We start from the raw sequence: 22,011 nt of genomic DNA, 5'->3' as shown, positions 1-22,011 counted from the left end.
CATAGCTGTGGCTATTTGCTTTGCAGCACTCCCCTGCTGTACACCTGTCTTAACTCCCACACAGAACAAGTTTCCATCAAAACTGCATCTGGCACCGTCCACACTCAACTGCCCTTGACAAGTTCCTGTGGAGCAAAGGTTCAAACTGTCAGCAATAGCTGGCAGGGAAACGGAGCACTGACGTACACATTTGTGTCACACTGGAAAAGAATCAAAGTCTTACCAAGTATATTTGTCTCATTTCTAGTCAAAATATCTCATTACACTTAATATAAGACACAACTGCCTAACAAGTACTATTTCAGCCAGATGTAGGGACTTGTTTGAAGACAATACATCTTGAATATCTTGTTAAAAGAAAAATGTTTTGAGTCACATATCATATGAAACAAGCTTTTTTTGACATTTGAAGAGGTTTTTAAGCTAATTTCAAGATCACTTTCATCTCAAAAGTCCCAAATATCACATCTTATTTCAAGAAATCTTGACAAGCCGATTTTCACTGGTTCCATTGGCAGATTTTTACGCTTATTTCAAGCAAAAACGTCTTGTATTTGCTGTTTTTTTTTACTTATTTTTGAAGGGGCCTTTTTTCCGGTGCTCCTAATAAGGACAGTGCAATCAAGCTTTAAGATCCTTAAGTGTCATATTCTGGTTACACGGCACCTTGTAAAGCTAATAAATTCCTTGTTTTGCATTTATTGTGACCATTGGATGTCCCTTTGACCCATGTGATAATAAAAAGAATATAAACCATATCAAAATGCTTCCATAAAGTTGCAGCACTGCTGTTAATCAATCAGTCTGCAAGATTCATAACTGATACCCTTTATTGAATAGTTTTATAAATCCAAGACACCAGAAACGAGAGGAAAGAAGAAACCAAGGGAGCAGCTGTGATTTATTACCAATAACTTTAACTACATCAAAAAGAGGAATAACAATAAGAGCACAAGTGGTGGATGTTTATCAGAAGATGGTTTCCACCTCTGCTACCAGCTCAAGAGATGAACACAACTTCTTTCCTAAACTGCTTGAAATTTTTTTTTTAAATTCTCTGGGTTCATTCTTGTCTGCCTCTGCAGTCGAGTGTTCACACAGGTACAACTGAACTCATCACAAGTGTGTGACGAATGTTGACTTTTCCAAACAAAATGATTCACACGTTGTGCTCCTGGATAAGAAGCAGTCCTACAAGGCGAAAAAAAAAGGGGTAACGTGGCCAAAATCTCTTTAAACATTCTAGAAAATAATTTACTTTGCCTCACCCCATGAAACAAAGATAGGTGAAAAAAAGATGGTGGACAGATTTACCTCAAACAAAATGCCAGTGGTGGACGATGCAAAGCAATGACGAAAAAAAAAACAAAATATGCTGTAATTTGTGAAGAATCTACAATTATTCTCGTGGTTACTGCTCCAAGAAGTTTTTATATTTGTTCGCCGATTCATTTTCAAATCAGATTAGTTTGTAAAAATGCCTCACAAGTTGTATGGCCCAGCACTGGCACCTTGTTATCTAACAGCTTCAACTGGTGAGCATAAAAGGGTTTGTGGAGGTCAGGCTCATTTTCCCACAACACAGGACTCATCTCATGCTAGTGTTTCACGCTTTACAACAAGTTACAAGTGAAAAATGACAAAACACTCTCCCTTTTTAAGTCAGACTCTGCTGGCGTAGTGAGGGAAGCAATGTAATAAGGTCACAGGAACCGAATTCCTGCTCCGAATTGGACGCCATCACATATCCTACAAGAAGAGAGAAGTAAAAAACAGGGAGAAGTTAGGATTCATCATGCATCATCATGTTTGTTTGTTTTATTCAGTCATACAGTAAACAACAAACGTGTTCAGTACAATCATAGCCTTTTTTAAGTGACTGAAAAGGCGTAATGCTTATATTTAAGCCTGTCCTGTTGAACAAAATTAAGCGACCCATCCACCTCTATTTTTACAAATACTAAAGTAAGAAGAAAAATAATAGTAAAAAGAGAAAATACAAAAAAAACAGAATTGCACCCAATAAAGTAAAAAAAAAAAAAATTGAAGAAAAATGAAGCAAAATCATAAATTAACACAAAATCCTTCACAAATTATAAATAGTTGGAGCCCTCAAAAATTGCTTTAGAAACCATCCTTTTGAAAACCAAAAATGTACTACAATTTCTTACATTTATATTAGCATCATTCCATAATGAAACCCCAACAACAGATGTGCATCTCCTTTTCATTTCTTTTTTGGCCTTTGGTGCAGTAAATTTGCATATGTCTCTTAAATTATACTTTGTTTCTTTGTATGCTGACTGGTACTGCTAACTTTGATTTAGCTCTATACATTATTTGCATTATTTTGTAATATACCAGATCATTGAACTTCATAACATGTGATTTCATAAACAGTGGGGGAGTATGTGCATAGTAATCAACCTTATTAATAATCCGTATGGCTCGTTTGTTTAGGAGAACTATTGCGTAAACAGTTGTTTTATATGTCGAGCCCCAGACTTCCACACAGTATGATGTGTGAGTGAGCAATAAATAATATGTAAGGCCTTTTTTTACAGAATTGCTGTTGTCTTCTAAATCGTTCCTTTGATATAATTAACATGTGGTTTCCATGTTCGTTTATGGTCAATAACCACCCCTAAAAATTTTATCTCTGTCACTCTTTCAATTTCAGCATCACACATTTTTAATTTCATGTCCTTGTCAAATTCTTTTCGATGTCCAAAGACCATAAATTTTGTTTTTTTTATATTGAATGACAATCTATTAACATCGAACCAGGTTTTGAGGATTTCTAGTTCTCTTTCTATAGAAGACAAAAGTTCCTGTAAATGTGGTGGCCCTTATACTTTAATGGATATTTTCCATCAACCCTGCCATTTACTGGTGCTACCCTTCTAATGTCAACTGAATTTTAGATGAAATCCTGCAAGCTGATTATTGACTGCAGTAAGGTGCCCAGAAATATTGCAACGTGTTAGCAAATGCAAGTAGGAAGAGGAATTTAACGTTAAGTGCATTTAGTTTAAAAGTGGTATTAACGCGTGTTCTGGCTTATCCATTCACAAATGGAGGGGATTAGGTGGACACTAAGGCTGTGTTCGAAAACCGCATTCTTCTCTTACTACTCCTACTACTCATACTGACTTTTTTCCCAAATGCATACTAGATTCGCCGAAATGTTGGGTATGCATCATGAGGTTACTACTCATACTCAAACTACCCAAGATGTAACGTAACTTGACGTCAACGAGGGTAGGTTCACTTCCTGTTTTCAAAACAAAAGCATCAATTGTATCGTAATGGCTTTCCCTATGATAAAAGGCAACGGGTATTTTATTTTGTGAAAATAACCGGAAGTGCGTTGCTCACTGCGGCTAGCTTTAGTAGCGCCGAATTCGTCGGAACAAAATTGTAAATAGCCGGTATTTTGGCAGGTTTTCAACATGTTGGGGATCTAAACGACTACTTTCTCGCCTGAAAATGTTTCAAATGTTGCTAAAGTTTACAGAGTTTAGAGCTTAAGCGAAATCAGCTTCAGGCCGGCTGATTTCGGCTCGGGTCGGAGCGAAATGCATTGTGGGTAAACGCTCTGCATACTGTCTGATCGATGAGTATGCCGTATGCAAGTACTGTATGTAGTATGCGGTTTCGAACACAGCCAATGTCTTTGCCACATATCAACACTTGCGGTGTAGAGTCTTATTCAAATAAAACCATGGACCACTGTCATAAAGTATAATTAACCAGGAAGTCTTTGAAAAATCCCAGAGAGTTTTGGTTTTATACTGTGATTTTGACTAAAGATAGCTTAAAAAGTCTAATAACATCATTGTTAGCAACTCCCTTACCCTAGTGCTATTAAAAACAACACAAATTGAGGATTAGCAGCCACGTAATAAGACTCCTACCTGTCTCCACTTTGAACTCCCATTGGCACACAGTAATTGAGCTCCAGTCTGGCAATGTTTCCCAGCCGCAGCACAATCCCCGCTCCATAGGACCAACGAATACACTCGGCCAGCTTCTGAAGGTGTGCCTTGGGACCATCACCTGCACAAAACGTTTATCAATGTCACATCACAAATGAAACAACTAAAGTTTCTGGACACATTGTCCCGTCTTTTTTTTTTTTTTTTTAAACTTGTAATTGTTGGAAGTTGCCCTGATTTTTTTTCACGACCTTCCTTAAGAATGATATTTAGATGTATTTACATCCCACACATTTTTCAAATTACAGAAATGTATGGAAGTTTTTCTATGCCATCAGAGTTTGAATACGAATTTCTAATATGGAATTTTTACAGCATCAAAATCAGACTTTGAATTTGAAAAACCAACAGTATATATAAAAAAAAAAAATCAACTTCAAAAGAATGTTTTCCATTGAATTTTTTTTTAGAAATTGATTTTTTTTTTACACTGTTGGTTTTTCAAATTCAAAGTCTGATTTTGATGCTATAAAAATTCAATATTAGAAATTCGTATTCAAACTCTGATGGCACAGAAAAACCTCCATAGAACTCGCTGACAAGATGTTCGAACAAATGTAAATAAAAAAGAATTCTTAAGATTCCAAAGTGCTTCGATTTAATCCAAAAAGAAGCATAGATTGATCATGAACAAAGTCGTTACGCAGGCAAAATAAGTCAACATTGTCCAAGCAATTGCAGTAGGTTTTGGTGGTTTATTTATCCATTGCATCAAACGAAGAGCGCGCACTTTCTCCAAACTTTTTCCTGCTGCGACTCTTGCTCTGGTAAATAAAATCCATATGCCCACCCAGGTGCATGCTGGTCCTATACCTGCCTACCATCTTATGGAGTGCATGAATCCTCAATAGACCCATATTTCTATGAAAACCTAACTAAAGAGCTAACATCTTAAAGGTAGGGTAGGAGATCCTGGATTTTGAGTCCAGCGAAGCTGCATTTTGAAAATACACAGGTAAAAAGTCCCAACCCTTTTCTTCACTTTCCCCCCGAAGGCACGCCTCTAGAGTACATGAACGCGCACGAGCACGAAGGTGCACGAGCGCTGTTCTGACAGCAAGCATCGATCGTTGCCGTATTTAGTATATGCTAACTATACGTTTAATAATGCTAGGTGCTAGCCAAGCTGGCTCTAGTTTAGCTTCCTGCCAAGCTTCTGGACGCATAATTCGTTCACGAAGAAGGTTACGCGCACAGGGGGGGAGGAGGGGGAGGGAGGAGCAGATTGCAGTTTGATAGACGGCATCAGAATCCAATCATCGTTAACGGTCCGTTCAGTATGATTGGATAGTGTTTTTCCTAGATTGTACGTTCTAGAGGCCACTAAAACTTTTCATATTTGTGTCAAAACTTTTAATTAATTGGTTGCAATGGGGGTGTAAAGAGTATTTCAAGCAATATGTAAAAAAAATTTCCAGAAAAAAATCCCCTACCCCACCTTTAAGTATCCTATGCATTAACACAAAACAACAAAAAGATATATAAACTGCTCCTACAACTGTGCTACTAACTCTTTTTGTTAGTAAAAGCCAAGTCACTTTATCTAATTTGCCAAAGAGAGCTTTACAATCAGGATGACAAAATTCAAGATCACCAGCAAACAAATATGGGAGAAATAGAGGTGACATAAAAAGAAACGAGAGGTTCAAACCCGTTCTCACTTTCAGTATCATATTGTTACATCTACCCACCATAGTTGAGGTTGCAGAGGTTGCCTGCATTGAGAAAGAAGTGTGTTCTAAATAGGTCTCCGAAGCCTCCTTTTCCAGGTCTGAATGGTAGAGGGGTGTAGAGGTGCAGACCGCCCGCCCAGTAGGCCTCCCCACCCAGATAGTCACCTGGAATGCAGATGGAAAATTGTACTCTACTCATTACACAAAGAGCTCGTACCCATATTTCTTTTTAATAATTTTTTGGGGCTTTTATGCCTTTAATTGATAGGACAGTTTAGAGAGACAGGAAGTAGGGGACAGAGAGAGGGGGAACGACATGCAGCAAAGGGCCGTCCGATGAAATAATCGGTTGCTGGTCGTGACCCTCCCAATCAGAGACGTGTAATGCACCCTTTGATGCTCAGAAAAACACTAAATAAAATGTATTTGAACACCAACTATATAACTGGTACAGTTGATATAATATATAGGGCTGGGCGAGTTAACTCTTTATTATCGCGTTAACTTGTTAATTATTTAACGCCGATAAATATTTTATCGCACAGTAACGCAGATTTTATTATTGTAAAAGTCTGTTGCTCACAGGCTTTTGTTTTGTAAAATTCTGTTGCTGTCTGCTGCGGAACCGGAAAAGAAAGACCTTTACAGGTGCGGTCTCTGTGTGAAGCTCACGGAGCTAACCGGCGCTACTTCCTGTTTTACTTGTTTCAACATAAAAACACGTATTTCAAAATAAATTTTAAAAAAACCTCCTGCATTTACAGCCAAGTTGAATTGTCTTCTCACCGTAGTAGTTTCAGTCTGAAATATCACTTAAAGGCAAAACACACAACTGATAGCAGCAAGTCATTCAAGGAAACAGACAGTGGAGCGAGGCTTCTACATAAAAACTACATAAAGATGCTGATGTTAAAAGTGTGTTTGCATAACAAATGTTATGGCACTTTCATTCATATGGTAGTACATTTAGAATAAAACTAAATGCTAAAAGCTATACACTACTTTTTAATTCATTTTTGGATTTTGCGTACAAATGCGATTAATCGTGATTAATCAGGGAAATCATGTGATTGATTAGATTAAACATTTTAATCGTTGCCCAGCCCTAATAATATATGAACATTCTAAAATTGATTATTTTTAAATGGTCTATTGCTTTACTTTGAACCATTTTCTGACCCCCAGAAATGATCTAATTAGTCTGCCAGCTTTTGGTAAACTTATGCTGTGTTTAGCACCATCCATCTTTTCCTTAATTGTGACCAGTTTTCCATGATGCTGCCACTACCGTGCTTGACTATTTTAATAGTGCTCTTGGGGTGACGGGATTGGGTTTGTGCCAAACATAGTGTCCATAAGACCTTAAGACCATATTTTTGGGGAGTTTTCCAAATGCTTTTTTTTATTTTTACTTTTTAAACTCTGAACATGCTTTCCTATTTTTCTACATTCAAGCAATGGCTTTTGTTCTGGCCACTGTTTTGTAAAGCCCAGCTATGTGGGGTGTACGGTTTGTGCAGCTTCCCTGCACCTTAATGGTTATTTTTGGTCTCTTTGTTGCCTCCTGATTAATGCCCTCCTTTTTGTGGATGGCCCTTGGCAGGTTTGTTGTGGTGCCATATTATTTCCAATTTTTGATGATAGATATTGCAGAGGAATGCACACACACGTTTTATGTGTACGTCTCTACTTAAATGACATATTCATTAATTATTTTACTATTTATAAAACTATTTAACATTTTTTGAGTAAAACTTGCTTCAATGAGACTTATTTTTACCTTCACTTTGTGGCCCAATGCTGTACATGCCAAACCCTCGCACACTGGTTGGACCTCCAAGGTAAAACCTGGACAAAACACATCCTTTAATCATCAGATCAGGAACAGTTATAGCGCAAAATCACACCCACAATATGAAAGACCAAAATAAAATCTAAGCACTGCTACTTTAAAACAGGATATTTCTCACTTTTAAAGTTTTTTTTTTTTTTTACTATCAAAACATTAGAGCAAATCTTTACTTTAGATATGAGTTTGATTATATTCTTTCAGATTTTTTTTCACGAGTCAGATTATAGGTCTTAAATCTAACATACCTGTCAGCAATACAGGATGGCAAACCTCCAATGGGACAAAGCATCCCACCCCATAGTGAAGCAGACAACACCTAGGAGGAAACGCCATATTCATTTCTTTATGCACTCAGGAAGGCATACGAAAGGAAAGGAAACACTAATCTCAACTTTTCTAGAACCTCGAAATGAAACGTTGTTGCCACCTAGTGGTTAACTTTGCTGAGCAAAAAAAATGCAAACTTATATCTCAACTACAGTTTCAAAATAATAATAGTGATGGAAAAGTTTGGAATGACTCATTTCTGTCATACAGAATCCCAGAAGAGACGTCTGTTGAGCTGCAGCTCGAAATCCTCTTTCAAAAAGCTGGCGTCTCCTCCAGTGTACCCAGCCAGCTCCTGCAGAACCACAAAAATAAATAGGCAAGACAGGAAGAACGCGTCAATTTTTCAATTCTTATTTTATATTGGAAAGAGTAAAGGATGACAAAAGTTTGGCTGAATAAATATTGTCTACTGGTATCCCTGGCTGAGTGGACTTAACCTCTCCTTCCACTATCTGCATGCTGCTATTCCCAAGATGCCTTTCACTGAAATAAACAATAACCCCAAGCAGGAAATGCCCATTTTTTTTTCAATGAAGACACGGAACTGTGAAGTAAAGCAGACTTGCTTGCTCTGGCGTACAAAGAATATGTTTACAAAATCTGGTGTCTTGCAGGGACATTCTTGTTTATTTCCCCATCGGTTCCACCAAAATAAGCTCCCCGACAATCTTTCACAGAGGAACAGTTATTTAACTCCTGATTCAATTAAAGTTAAAATTTGGAAAACAAAGCACTTAGCATTTATTGACTCTAAGAGCCTTATAAACCAACTAAAGACATTGGCTACTAGCCAAACAGCATTAAGGCAAACACAGATTCAACACCTCCTGTAAAGGGCCTGTACTCTCTCCATACAAAAACAACATCTGAGGTTGCAAAAACGGCTGTATATAACAACCTCACTCTTTCGAAATGGATCTCTAGAAAACAATATCATTCATTTTGGAAAACAGAGCCAGCTCACTGTGTAGTTTCGGGAGCTTTATTAATGTGAAACAGAAACATCAGTGCGTGGGAAAGGGGTGTGAACACGTGCTTGCACACTTACCTGGTTGATACGAAGTAAGGCACCTCTGCTGGGAAAGATGGCTGAATTTCTTGAATCAACTGACACAGTGTGCTGCAAACAAAAACCAACAGCAATTCTGTTGAACTGGTGCAGTTGAAGAAAATACTTCTTTTTTTTTTTTTTAACCCTTGAAGCCTTCTTAAAATGGTTAACAGGTTTCTGGCCGTACCAAAAGGGCAGATTTTAGCGAGTGTCCACTCTCCTCTCGCACAGCAAATGAAGCGCTGCGTGCAAGACAGCCGAGCTCCCTCCATACACCCTCCCACTTCAGTGTGTGGTTGGTCACCCCGAGAGGAAACTGCAAAGAGATTGAGAGCATTTTCATATTTATTATCCATTTGTTTTTTTTAGATTTCTTCATTTTACATTGTAGTGCAGTGTTAATAGCGCTGCACAAATGCGCCATTCTGTGTTTCGTAAGAGCTAGAGATGCGCGGTTGGCGGTTGAATCCGCGGGTGAACCGCTGATCGGGCGGATGACACGCCGAAAAATCGTATTTTAATTAAATTCGGGCGGGTTGCGGTTGAAGCACTAAAAAAAACAAAAAAAACAAAAAAACAAAAAAAAAAAACCACATAATTTTCCAAAGGTAACGAACGAAAACACACATTACAAACAGTATAAAACAAAACCACGTTTTAGATTTCCTGCGTAGGTCTTCTCGTTGCCAAGGTCTTCTCGTTTGTTTGTGTCCGTTACTAAGGCCATTCATGGCCTACAGTTAGCACATAGGACCCTAGTTCTACGTTGCTTGCTAGCAGTGTTGGGTGCGTTAAACCGTGTGGATTAAAGTGGAATAATTGCAAGAATCCTGTGATCAAGACAGCGTTTTAAGGTAGGCCATCTGGTTATTCATTTTGCCCGCCGTGGCATGTTGATTTGGGCTTAGACTATGTGCTTTGAAGTTGTTTTACATTCTCTGAAGTAGGTTGGGAACATTTGCGCTAAAGGATGGATTTATCGTGCTATGTAGACAGACTTTGTTGTCTAGATTCTTTTAAAAAATTCGTACACTCAAAACGGTGTGCCCGTGCTCATCATGTTTGACTTTTTTCTTGATGGAGTGTGAAATATAGCTGCAAATAGTATTTCAATGCAGACATGTCAAAACGACAGTGGAATGCACATTTTCAAGGTGATGGAAGGGTCGTGTGATGCTTGGAAATAGATCGGTTAATCCAAAATGTAGAACTATATAGTTATATTCTGTATTAATGTTTCACATACAAGTGGGGAGACGTAGGGTATGCTAACCTGGAACTAGTGATAGTGTGAATGCCTTGGAAGGAATTCAATCGCTTGTGACGGCTGTGTGTCTTAAAGGTGTTCAATTTAGCACTTGGGAGTGATTTTGACAGCACTATTATCCACTACATAGTAGTAGGCGGACTTATTGACCAGATATAATGAACTACGCTGTTTGAAAAAGCCGATACAAATAGCCAAGGCACCTTCAATAGACCTACACCTATCGGCGGATGGCGGGCGGGTTCGGTTTTGAAAATCCGTGAAAAAATCTTTGTGCAAATGGATAGCGGGCGGATATATATTTTTTGCAGCAGTTGTGGATGGGAAAATACGTCATCCGCGCATCTCTAGTAAGAGCCCTATAAGGTCAGATCCATGTATTTCAGACTGAAAGTTGAGGAAAAGGCAACAGAAATATATGTATAATGTGCTTTCTATGACACACACACACACACACACACACACACACACATATTCTTCTTACATTTAGTTCTGCAGACAAGCCTCTGTCAGTCTCTTTTAAGGAGCTCCATGGAAACTGGCCGGTGACTTTGTACATGTTAAGGGTGAAGCTGAAAAAAAAAAGAAGTCAAGTTGTATTATTCAAATTTATTTTTTGAGTGGATTCTCCTTGTATTTTTTGACACTTTTCAACATCTGTTATGATGAGTTATGATGCTATGCCAACGTAAGCATTGTTTACCAATGAGCAGCTAAATCAGCTCATCAGAAACAAACTAAACTCGAAATTAGGGCTGGGCAAGTTAACTCGTTATTATCGCGTTAACGTGTTAATTATTTAACGCAGATAAATAAACTTTGGTCCCTCAATGTCTGCACCAAGATGTTGCGTATTTTCTACAAGTCTGTGGTGGAGAGTGCAATCTGCTCTGCTGAGGCAACAGCACCAAAGACATTGACTCAAAGAAACTTAAACTGATAAAGAAGGCTGACTCAGCGCTGAGGGCAGCTCTTCCATTTTATAAAGACTATATGGCACACAATAGCAAAGTTTTCAGCAACTACCGCTTTTTGGAAATCACCCTGTTGGTGCACTTTTTCTGTTTGTGGTATGGTAGTGTTCTTCCATAAAAGCAATGAGTGTCGTATGTTTCCATCCGTAGCGTCAGCTAGTATTGTACAATAAATAGAGCCATCAAGAGGAAAGAGAGACGTTTGGGAACTTATGGACCTGTAGAAAATGCGCTATACAAAGTAAGTTTGATGGACTGACAATTATCTTGAACAGACTATTCCAAGCAGTTCATCTGCTTATTCAGGCAAATTCATGCTTTTATCTCAGATTATTATGGAGTTCAAGTCAGTGACCTCTGCCTCTATTAGCAAATGTGCTTGTGCAAAGTGTCCCAGCATCATTCCGTTGGCACCATATCTATGTCTAAGGCTGTCGAAAAGCAAAGGTGTAAAGAGCTTTGTCACAGGCCCTTCCTTGGACTGAAATACAATATTCTGTTTTTATCTTAATATTCCAAAACAACATATGTAAGAATGTAAATTTTGCTAAAAAGTAAAAAAAAAAAAATACAGATGAACTGAAGCGATGCTCTACTTTTATTAAGAATTTATCTGGAGAACAGTGACGTGTACTTGTCGTAAATGCATACTTGCGTTCAAAATATCCGGGCTGCGGTTTAAAGAAGGACAGGCCATATGATGTCTCCTTTGTCCCATAGGAGAACTGGAAGGTGAGCTTTTCAGCCCGCCCGAACATGTTAGGCAGCTTCAGGCCCAGGACCTGGAAGACAATACTGAGGGTCACAATAGATCCAATTTTATTTTTGGGCTGTAAAGTTCAGAAACTTCCTCTCATTGTAATTACTCTGTTAGCAACAACTCAAAAAAAAGTTTACTCTTCATCACTCATCAGCTTTCGCGTACAATTTAAGTGACGTGTGCTTTGTTTCTCACCATGCTGCCTTCATTGTTGCCAACCATAGTGTTGTAGGATCCAGTTAGCCTCTTGATCTCTGTAACCTCGAAAGTTACATCCAAGCCATTCGGCAGAGCCTCCGCACCTGAGGAGCAAAAGACCATCACAAAGAAAAATTGTTCTTTAAAATCAGTGTTAACTACATGATCATATTCAAAGTGCTACTCTGGGCACTGACAAGCTGACACTGTTTTACGGTTGTTGTATTGAAGGTTTTTTTTTTTTTTTAGAGGATCAGTTACCTTCAGACGTATCAATGAGAACCTCCACGTCTTTGAAGATTCCCAGGCGGAGAAGCTTCTGTCTGGCGACGTGGGCTTTTTTCATCACCTGAAATAGACCTCTGAACTTACTAAACATGACAGGGGTTGCTTGAGCATCATCATGCCTCAACTTCCATTTTAGTCGTGTAATAAAAACATACGTCGATGAGATTTTTGGCATGGAAAACGTCTGAGATCTCATAGCCAAGCAGATCCTCTTTGGTTCTCCCCAGACCTTGGATATTGACATGCTGGACGACTACCTGTAATGAAGGTTATATTTCAAAATCACCATCATATATAAATAAAAAAACGTTTCAAATGATTTTTTTTTTTCTAATTGCTGAAAACAACTTGTTACAGCCTTCAGCATTAATCTTTTGACTGTAATTAGGGACCGAGCAGTGAAACTGCAAAGGACCCTATTGTATCTGTAAGGATTATTCTTCCGCCGTCTTCTTATTCTTTGCAAAAGGTGCTCGAAAACTCTTGAAATTTTGCAAGTGCCACCTGCCAGTCGACGACATGAAAGAATCTAAACTTTATATTTTTGGGAGTCGCTCATTGACTCTGTAGCGCCCCCTACGATGCTTAAAAATGGTGCCCGCATTGGGGTTTGTTTCGTGTGGGACGACAAAATTCGGTACACTCATTCTTCATGCCCAGACGCACAAAAAAGTCTCACGCCGCCATGGTCCCACATCCACAGGAAGGCGGCCATTTTGGATGGAAAGTGCGTTTTCGTGCCATGTTTGACCGATTCCACGCCTTGCATAAGATCAAACTCGTCCTACAGATTTAATGCTACAGACTTCAAACTTGGCCAGGTTACTCTTAAGACATAGGGGGAAAAAATCATTGGGCAACTTTTTCAAAACATAAAGGGCGTGGCCGTGGTGATTCCTCAAAATTTGATGACTCGCCATCACTCTCCACAAAAAATTAAGTCGCTTATAACTCCCACATACATTATCCAATCTGTCCCAAACTTCATACGGTGAATGCTGGACGCAGTCTGAACGTGGACATATTATCATAGTGACATCCACCTATAGCGCCACCTGCTGGTGGTTGGAAATGTCTTTTTTTTTTCCACACCTCGCATTTGATCAAACTCCTCCTACAGATTTAATGCAAAAAGCTTCAAACTTGGCCAGGTTACTCTTAAGACATGGGGGGAAAAAGATCATGGAGAAACTCTTTCAAACCTCAAAGGGCGTGGCCGTGGCCAGGCGGTGAAAATCGTGTGATGGCGTTTGTGATTTAAAAGCCTTATCATCATCGCAAGGTCATGAAACTTGGCACACACGTCCAGCCTGTCGACCTCGTACGTATGTAAAGGGTATCGTGTGTGGGCGGAGCAAAATGGCTCACTGGCGCCCCCTAGAAATTTTCAAAAACCCCTCCGCATTGGGGTTATTATGTGCTCGTACGTACGCAGAGGGTATCGTGCGTGTGGGCAGAGCTGCGCGACTACAGTGTCCAGCGCATGCCCCAACGTGCGCACACCTCGGTCCCGCATACAGCTGCTTGCAGCTTTCTAGTTAATATGTACAATTTATCTCCATTTCCCCCCCTATGTAATCTACATGTATTTAGGTTATGAGCATAAAGTTGCATTAAGTGATACTTTGGTAAAGACCAGTCCTCCAAAAAGAAGTTCATGAAATTTACATTTTGCTCTCTTTTCAGCACAAAGGAACTATCACTCTAATACATAACACTATGATCTCAAAGTATCTTAGAAAGAGCAAAGATGTCCATATTTTCATTCTGGGACTCTAATGACATTTATGTGCATGACAGATTTAAAGTGTCATGATTTATCTCAAACTGTTCCTTTGACACTGACCTTTACTGTCATAATAGTGTATAAATCATGAAAAAAAAAGATTTTATGGGAGGTAGGTTAATAGAACTTTTCAAATGTGGGTATCTAGCTCCTCTGGATAACAGCTACTATCTCTGCACACGGGCTCCTGAATATCTGCAGATTACAGATCCCAAGACTTGTGACAACTAAACCAAACAAAGAAACAAGGACCATGGTCCGTGGTTACCAACACGTAGCCACAAACATGATTTAAAAACTACTATTCCATGCAGTCTAAATGAAGAACTATGACACTATCACATCTCACATCTTTGTTTTCCAAGATCTCCTGCTTGGAGTCCTGCTCGTGTTCTGGAGGCTCGATCAGATCATCGGGGTTGATTCCCAAATCTCGGCCATGCATTGGAAGAGGATCCAGACTCTGCAAAAGGGACAAAAAAAAAAATATTCAAAGTATACCGTCTGTATTGACGTAAAGACACACAGCATCCTTGGAACAAAATAAATAAAGTTTTTTTTTAACTGTCAAAAAGCTTAATTTGGAGACTATATCCTGGTTTTATTGGTTAGAATGTATTTATGGCACAATGGAATAAAAAAAAACAATACAAGCTTTTTAATTAGACAAGAGAACTTCCTTGGAAAGATCTGACAAACTTTGTAGCTCCTTTATAGGGCAGCTGTTGAGGACGAGAAAGGGCAAGACAAAATAACTTTAGGGTTTTTCTTTGGATGCTTGTAATGTAATGGTCAAAAAACAAAGTTTATTTCACTCTATTTCTGACTACATACATGCCATCTAACATATCAATAGATCGTGTATAGAGGGATTTCAATAAAAAAAACGTAGTCCCACGTTTTGTATGCCTTTGAGTCAATGCGGGGAACGTAAAGGAACGTTTAGATAGCATTAAATCGTGTCACTTAAAGCAATTTAGAAGCATAATCTTAAGTTCATACGTCCGTTAACTTTAATGAACGTCTTTCTTTAACGTGGTGTCATAGTACATCGAGTACAAAATGATTATGAGTCTGCAGCCTTCAGCCTTCACTGTGCAGGGAGGTCAAGGATAAAAAAAAATGTACATGAAGGCTGGAAGCACGAGCTAATGCGGTTTACCTTAGCATGGACGGTCCCCATGTTAAATACCCGTTCCTCTTAACCTCTTCAGATGGGGTTAACTGTTCTGTACACAAGGAGGAAACTGGAAATTGACTGGAATTACTGTGACAGGTACCAAGCCCCCTTCAAGGGAGACGCCATGACAGTTACCCGAGGTCTAGTGTTGTGTTCAAATACTCCTCGTAATTTAAGGCTACCTTCACCCACGGCCTTTTATTTGTAATGGCAGTGCAAGTCGTCGCTGCATTTTCAGTAATATTAAGAACAAACCTTTTAAATGAAATGTTTTTGTGTTTCTCTTGTCTGAGAATCAAACACAAGACATTGCAGAGAAGAAATGTTTTTTTTTTTTACAGGATAGCAGGTTGGTGCAGATTTGGGAAGGTCGAGAACGGGATATAATGAGCTCCTTTCACTATAATGTTAACAAGTGCAAGCGATGCGGTTTCTCCAACTGCATCGTGAGGCATTGTTTTTACATTGTAGCAAGTAAGTGCTATAATTAGCTATTTATACAGGACATTTAAAAAAAGAGTTTACTCAGGCAACAACAAAAAAAAAGTCACGCCATACAACGTAAAGGACTTAACAAGGATCCTTTCAATTGTTAACAAATTTCCTGTTCTTAAAGGCATCACTGTTTGTTCATCCCTGTGATTGGACAGAAACGAGAACCAATTGACGGGCTCCTCCAGCAGATGGCGGTGTTTATCTTCTCTTTGTTGATTTCCCCCTGCAGAAAGATTCACTCCATAGTCTGGAGTTCATATATGGCAGTTCCTCCAAGGTTTGAGACTCCAAGTAGTTTATCTGTTTAATGACTGTTACCCCAAGGAGCTGACATTACTCTGAATAAAAATTCAAATGAACGCACATGTAATCACTTAGTCTTTGAGATTGAATTCTGCCGTCAGTAAGAATATTCTGGGATTCCGTACAGAGCCAAATCAAGTGGTGTAATACTTGGCCAAATGAGGACAGATAAGGTCTGAACAGCAAAGTCAAATTTGGGTTTAGTTTAGAATTTTGTATTGAGCATATCCAGTTAAAAATCCCGTGTTTGTTAATATACTTTAGCTGGATGTCTAGATTTATGTTACAAATGTCACTGCTTTTGAATCGCTTGAAGAACAACGGCTGTCTTTTTTCTTTTAATCTTCAGGCAAAGTAAACCCTGGACCGGTCATCAGTCCATAACCCAAAATAAAGACAAACAGGATCAACAACAATCAATCTTAGTGCCATACATTCACTGCTATCAAACTAGAATCACCACTTAATGTGATATCTATCTATCTATCTATCTATCTATCTATCTATCTATCTATCTATCTATCTATCTATCTATCTATCTTCCATCCATCTATCTATCTATCTATCTATCTATATATATATATATAAAGGCATTTATAAAACATACTTTTTTCCTCCTGACACATTAGTTTGATGCTTGGGCTTTCTCATCCTTGCTTGTAAACCACTTCTAATAAATTCATAATGGGTTCCTTAAGATAGAATTTGGGGGGGCTGTGTTAATTATTTGAAATGTTCTTTTGTTTGCTTCATGATTTTCTATTTATCAGGGTGTTGTTGTTTTTTTAGGAACCCTGAGTTGCCTGCACTCCTCGCCGTTCAGCCATACTAGTGTCTCCTTCTTTCTCCCTCTCTCCCCACCGGTATAAACAAGCCAATCAGAGGGCTCCGATTGCTTCCTCTCTTGTCCTGCCCCCCACCCTCACTCCACTTGCCCGCCGCCCCCTACTGTTGCCAGTCCACAGAAAAACGGTCCTCCTCCTGTCCTATCAGAGACACACATTCACACACGCACCCATGAGCACACATACACACGCGCACACACACACTCGGTCCTGTCCAAACCCCCCAGAAAAACCCTGCTTGAATCCTCACATCGTCTGTCAGCATGGGGAGCGCTTGTTTTTCCCGGGACGTTTGTTTGTTTATCCTCTTCATAAATACTTGCAGGGTGATGGGGAATGTCGGACTCGTAGGTAAGAGAGCTCGTTTTTTTTTTCTCCCCTTTCGGTCTTGCTCCAGTGTTAAAACCGTTACACGTACTTTCTTTTTTGTTGTTGTTGGTGGCTTCGGTTCTTAGCAGTTTTTTAAAGGAGGAAATGATGGAAACGTGTAGTTTGACACGTTTCCATCAGAAATAAAAAAAAATCACAAAGAAAGGCAGGTTATTTTTAAACTTTCCGTTTTTTATTTCAAAGCCAACGTTCTCACATCAACTGTTTTAATAATATAATGACATGTATATGATAGCGCAGCGGCATTGTATTGATGCCAAACCTTACGCACACAGACGCGTTTTTTGGGCACATATTTCGCCACGAGTGAAACTGCTGGCTGAATAACGCACAAGGCTAAATTTTCTAATTACTCATGATTAGGTAAATGATGCTTTATCTTTTAATTGATAGATTTCTGGTGGAAAGTCAGCTTTTTCTCCGGCATTTGTGACGCTCCAAAAAAAAAAAAGAAAAAGAAAAAAGGCTGGGTTACTTTAGTCCAACTTAGTTCACTGGAACTTCTGTTTGCTGCGCCTCAAGGCCAGTTTCAATAGGAAACCGCAGCTTGATCCCTGGGTTAAGCACTCATTTGCTTTGATTTTTTTTTTGGAGTGAGAGGCTTGCCTGTTTTCATTTATCACCTCGGGGGGGAAACGGTGCAAATGATTTACCCGGGGTGGTGGGTTTTTTTTTGTACAAGCGTCCGCTAGTCCGCTGGAGAGCATCTCCACTTCGGGTCTGGTGGCCTTTCCAGAGCCTGGATAAGGGAGGAGGTGGAGGACCGTATGTTTGTGTGAGTGTGAGTGTGTGTAAATGTTGGTTTTGGGGGGGGGGGGGGGGTGGAAATAGGGCCGTCAGAAGTCCCATGAGGAGGAGGTAGCAGGGGCCCAATATCGACCCTGCAGCAGCAGGAGAAGCACATTGTTCCATCTCATTAGAGTCTTCTGCCACCAAGCTTGCAAAAGGAGTAGAAAAATGAAGTTATCACATAAGACATAAACCTGTTGCTGCTTCGTGTTCTCCCTCAGACTCCCCCGCTTGCACTCATTGACTCTTCACAGCAAAAAAAAAAAATGACGTAAATTCCGTTTTTTAATCCTTTATTTATTGCCTGAGCTAACCTGGGGACCGGACAGTTGCCCAATGTTGCGTAAGCTGAGGCAATACTTTTGAAGCAGGGGATGTGGAGGGGAACTCTACTATTATGCAAAAAGGTCTGCTGATTGACAGATTCGACAGGAGGAACCAATACATCGACATGTCAGTGGGGTTTTTTTGCGTCCCCCTTCCTGCTGTCCTTCTGTCTTTGGATTAAAGCCCAGATGTGGCCAGCTCCTCTATCAATAAACTGATCAGTTGGAGCCCTCCGGCCCTTAACTTTGCATGTCCTTTGATGCTCTTGATTTAAGAGCTTTTTTCTACAACAGACAAAAAAAAAAAAAAAGGTATGTAATTTATTGGACACAGCTGGCAAGCATGATTGCCATTTTATGTTGAGTAATTTGAAAGTGCAAATTTGGAGACATAAATAATGCAACTTAGGTGATTTCTTTTGCTAAATTCATTCGGAAACAGCCGGAGGAAAAGAAGATTTTGGTTGAAAGTTCTCAATCTTTTTCATTTGGGTCTACTCCACTTACTGTGCCACAGTCTGGGTCTTTAGAGAAAAATTAATTTGGTCGGCATATGTTTAAGTCGAGGGCTGCACGGTGGTGTGGTGGTTAGCACCATTGCCTCACAGCAAGAGGGTTTCAGGTTCAATTCCCAGATAGGGCCTTTCTGTGTGGAGTTTGCATGTTCTCCCTGTGTATGTGTGGGTTCTCCCTAGGTTCTTCCTCCCAATGCCCAAAAACATGCATATTACGTTGATTGGGGTCTCTAAATTGTCCCTAGGAGTGAGTGTGAATGTGGTTTGTCTCTATGTGGCCCTGTGATGGACTGGCGGCCTGTCCAGGGTGTACCCTGCCTCTCTCCCAATGACTGCTGGGATAGGCGACCCGACGGACGGATTCAGCGGGTATAGAAAATGGATGGATATTTAAGTCAGTTTGAAGCGCATTATCTCTGTTTGGTGTATTGAACTATATTTCTTTAGAGAATTTGATATTTTTTGGATGTCATTTGACGGCAGTTTAGAAGCTTCTTTTTATATATTTATTTTTAAATCTAGAGCCAGCATGTAATGTCAATGGATGGCACTCCACTTAATTTATTCCCACCCTGGCTGTAGACTCAAGCTGTGGTACTTCTGGTTGCCATTTTGTGGATTTTTCAGACAGTTTTCGCGGGCTGGATTGTACTCTTAATGATTAAGTAAACTGACTTTGATATGTAAAACTGGTTATGTGTGTTTATAAGACCATGTAGTCTACATGTGACGTATCATCACTGTTGTAGTTGATGTTTTAATCATCAACTTAGACAGGTTGATGGTACGAACAACCTTTCAGACTTTTAAAAAGTAGGAACCACTCCGGTGGATGGAGGCTGAACTTTACATAATTTTTTCCTATTGTAGTTCTAAAACATAGTAAACAAAATAAATATAGTAAATACAGATATCATCAGAGTGCAATGTGGTTGGTTGGCAATTTTCTATGAAATTAACTGCTATACCAACAGTTATTTTAATGCTAAATAAGTTAAGCAACATACAAGCCATGCTGGGTAATCAATTAAATTGTTGTTAAATTGACATAAGCAAATAGATGCCACATATAACATAGCTGGAACATATATTTGAATGCATAAAACTTACAAGAATCCTTTTTCCTTAAGGTGACAGACAGATCATCTGTCAGAGTGTTGCATCATGAGTCACACAAAACAATGTAAGCATACTGATTCCTCAGGGGCTCAAGTCTAATCAGGTATTGATGTTTCCTAATTGTGCAGATACGGATGAGTGCGTGGAAGGTTCAGATGACTGCCATATTGATGCCCTCTGCCAGAACACCCCAAAGTCTTACAACTGCATTTGCAAGCCAGGCTATAAGGGAGATGGCAAGCAGTGCGAGGGTGAGTTCCAGTCACATCACACTTCTTTTTGCTCGTCAAAGTAAAGATGAAAACGTCATTAGAACTTGCACGGATTTAAGCATTAACACAAAAGTGCTTAAAGAGAAGCAACACACTTCAGCTGGAACTGATTAAAGAATGGCCAAAGCAAATTAGGCCTTGAGACCATAATCATCTTTCAAGTGCTGTCCCAACTTGAAATGATGTGAGTTGTTGTGCCTTTTAACCTGTATCTGAGGTAGTCACAGAGTTGAATCAGTGTCCATGTGAAAGGGAGAAGAGACACAGCACATTTGACATCAAGGCTGTTGTGTTACATACCATTCTTGGGCAGCTATTATATTGGGTAGTGACACATGCCTCTGGTTTTGGAACTCAAGTGAACTTTCTGTAATGGGGGCAGCATTACATCAGCTTTGTTTTGGTCACAATTAACGAGCAAAGGTAGCATGATGCAGCGATTTTCCTAACAGCAATGTTTTCGCAATCTTTTTGGGATGGGGCCAATGATATGAAATTTATTCAATTAAATTGGATTAAATCGACAAAATTAAATAAGATTAAATCAAATAATACTTTATTTACCCCAAAGGGAAATTATATTGTTGTAGTAATTTTTTCTTCATGACAGTCTTCATAAGGTTTCATCATGAAAAGTCATAAGCCGCATTTGGACAGAGCAGTTCTAAGAACGGTCCACCTCGAATTTCGTTCTAATAACGGCCAGTTATTAGACTGATGCGACGCAACCGTCTGCGACAGCGACGTGTTACTTTAGCGCCACACTCAACAACAAAACAAAACAAAACAAAACCCGTGAAAAGTAAGGAGAGAAGAAAAAAACACCACCAAGAAGCTAATATGGAGAGCGGGGAGGCCACCGTGTTCATGGTCTTCATGACGATAATATTAATCATGGACGATCACATCGGGCGTCTAACATCGAGGCTGGAAGAGCACACAGAGAGAGTCAGGATCGAGCGCAGGCGATACTTCTTGGTTTCATGAAGGAAGGAGAGCAAAGCGCCACAGACAAAGAAGACAACGTGTAAGTTTAACTTACTAAACACGCGCAGGTTGTGTCCGTGTCGTATGAGTAAAACATTTCAGCTGTGACAACATGACAAGGGGCGTAGCTACCGACCACCCCCGTCAGATGTGTTCCTATAGAACCCAGAACAGACCCAGCCTCGGAGAAGGAGCTAAAATGGTTATAGGAACTGAGGGCCATAAGCCGCATTCGCACTGTAGGAACCTTTGGCAGTTCCTATAACTTTTTCAGGAAATGGGCCGTTTTTTCCCCGCATTCGCACATACAGGAACTCGGGACCCATCAGTCTCTGTCAGGTCCTGACTCATGTGCGAATGCAAACTGAAACAGTTCCCCTGGGGAAGGACAGTTATCAGAACGAAATTCGAGGAGGACCGTTCTTAGAACGGCTCTGTCCGAATGCGGCTATAGTCCCGAGTTCCTGTCCGAATGCGGGAAAAAACGACCCCGTTCCTGAAAAGGTTATAGGAACTGCCAAAGGTTCCTACAGTGGGAATGCGCCTATAGATGCTGGCAGGAAGGACCTCCTGTATCTCTCTGTGTTACAGCGAAGGTGAAGAAGTCTCACAC

General features: G+C 39.8%; 2 protein-coding genes across 4 annotated transcripts in view; one reads left to right on the top strand and one right to left on the bottom strand.

Moving 5' to 3' along the window:
• Positions 1–882: 882 nt before the first annotated feature.
• samm50l (sorting and assembly machinery component 50 homolog, like) lies at positions 883–15,503 on the bottom strand. The gene is made up of 15 exons (XM_075471955.1): positions 15,340–15,503; positions 14,527–14,640; positions 12,547–12,648; positions 12,365–12,452; positions 12,101–12,207; positions 11,797–11,927; positions 10,656–10,743; positions 9,092–9,220; positions 8,902–8,973; positions 8,059–8,145; positions 7,769–7,839; positions 7,452–7,519; positions 5,690–5,836; positions 3,918–4,059; positions 883–1,749 (listed from the first exon to the last, which is right to left on the bottom strand). Exons 1-15 carry the CDS (start codon positions 15,358–15,360, stop codon positions 1,704–1,706), a joined length of 1,413 nt encoding a protein of 470 aa, XP_075328070.1. The 5' UTR covers positions 15,361–15,503; the 3' UTR covers positions 883–1,703.
• Positions 15,504–17,119: 1,616 nt separating this feature from the next.
• The window catches only part of scube1 (signal peptide, CUB domain, EGF-like 1), a 135,690-nt gene continuing 130,798 nt past the window's right edge, over positions 17,120–22,011 (top strand). For all 3 annotated transcript variants that reach the window (XM_075471954.1, XM_075471953.1, XM_075471952.1), the window contains exons 1-2: positions 17,120–17,351; positions 20,268–20,390. In XM_075471954.1, the coding sequence (XP_075328069.1) occupies positions 17,264–17,351; positions 20,268–20,390 (211 nt within the window). In that variant the 5' untranslated portion in view covers positions 17,120–17,263. The remainder of the gene's footprint in view (positions 17,352–20,267; positions 20,391–22,011) is intronic.

This window comes from Odontesthes bonariensis, chromosome 8, assembly GCF_027942865.1.
Source record: "Odontesthes bonariensis isolate fOdoBon6 chromosome 8, fOdoBon6.hap1, whole genome shotgun sequence".
Taxonomy (NCBI): domain Eukaryota; kingdom Metazoa; phylum Chordata; class Actinopteri; order Atheriniformes; family Atherinopsidae; genus Odontesthes; species Odontesthes bonariensis.
This window is presented reverse-complemented; position numbering and strand designations above follow the sequence as displayed.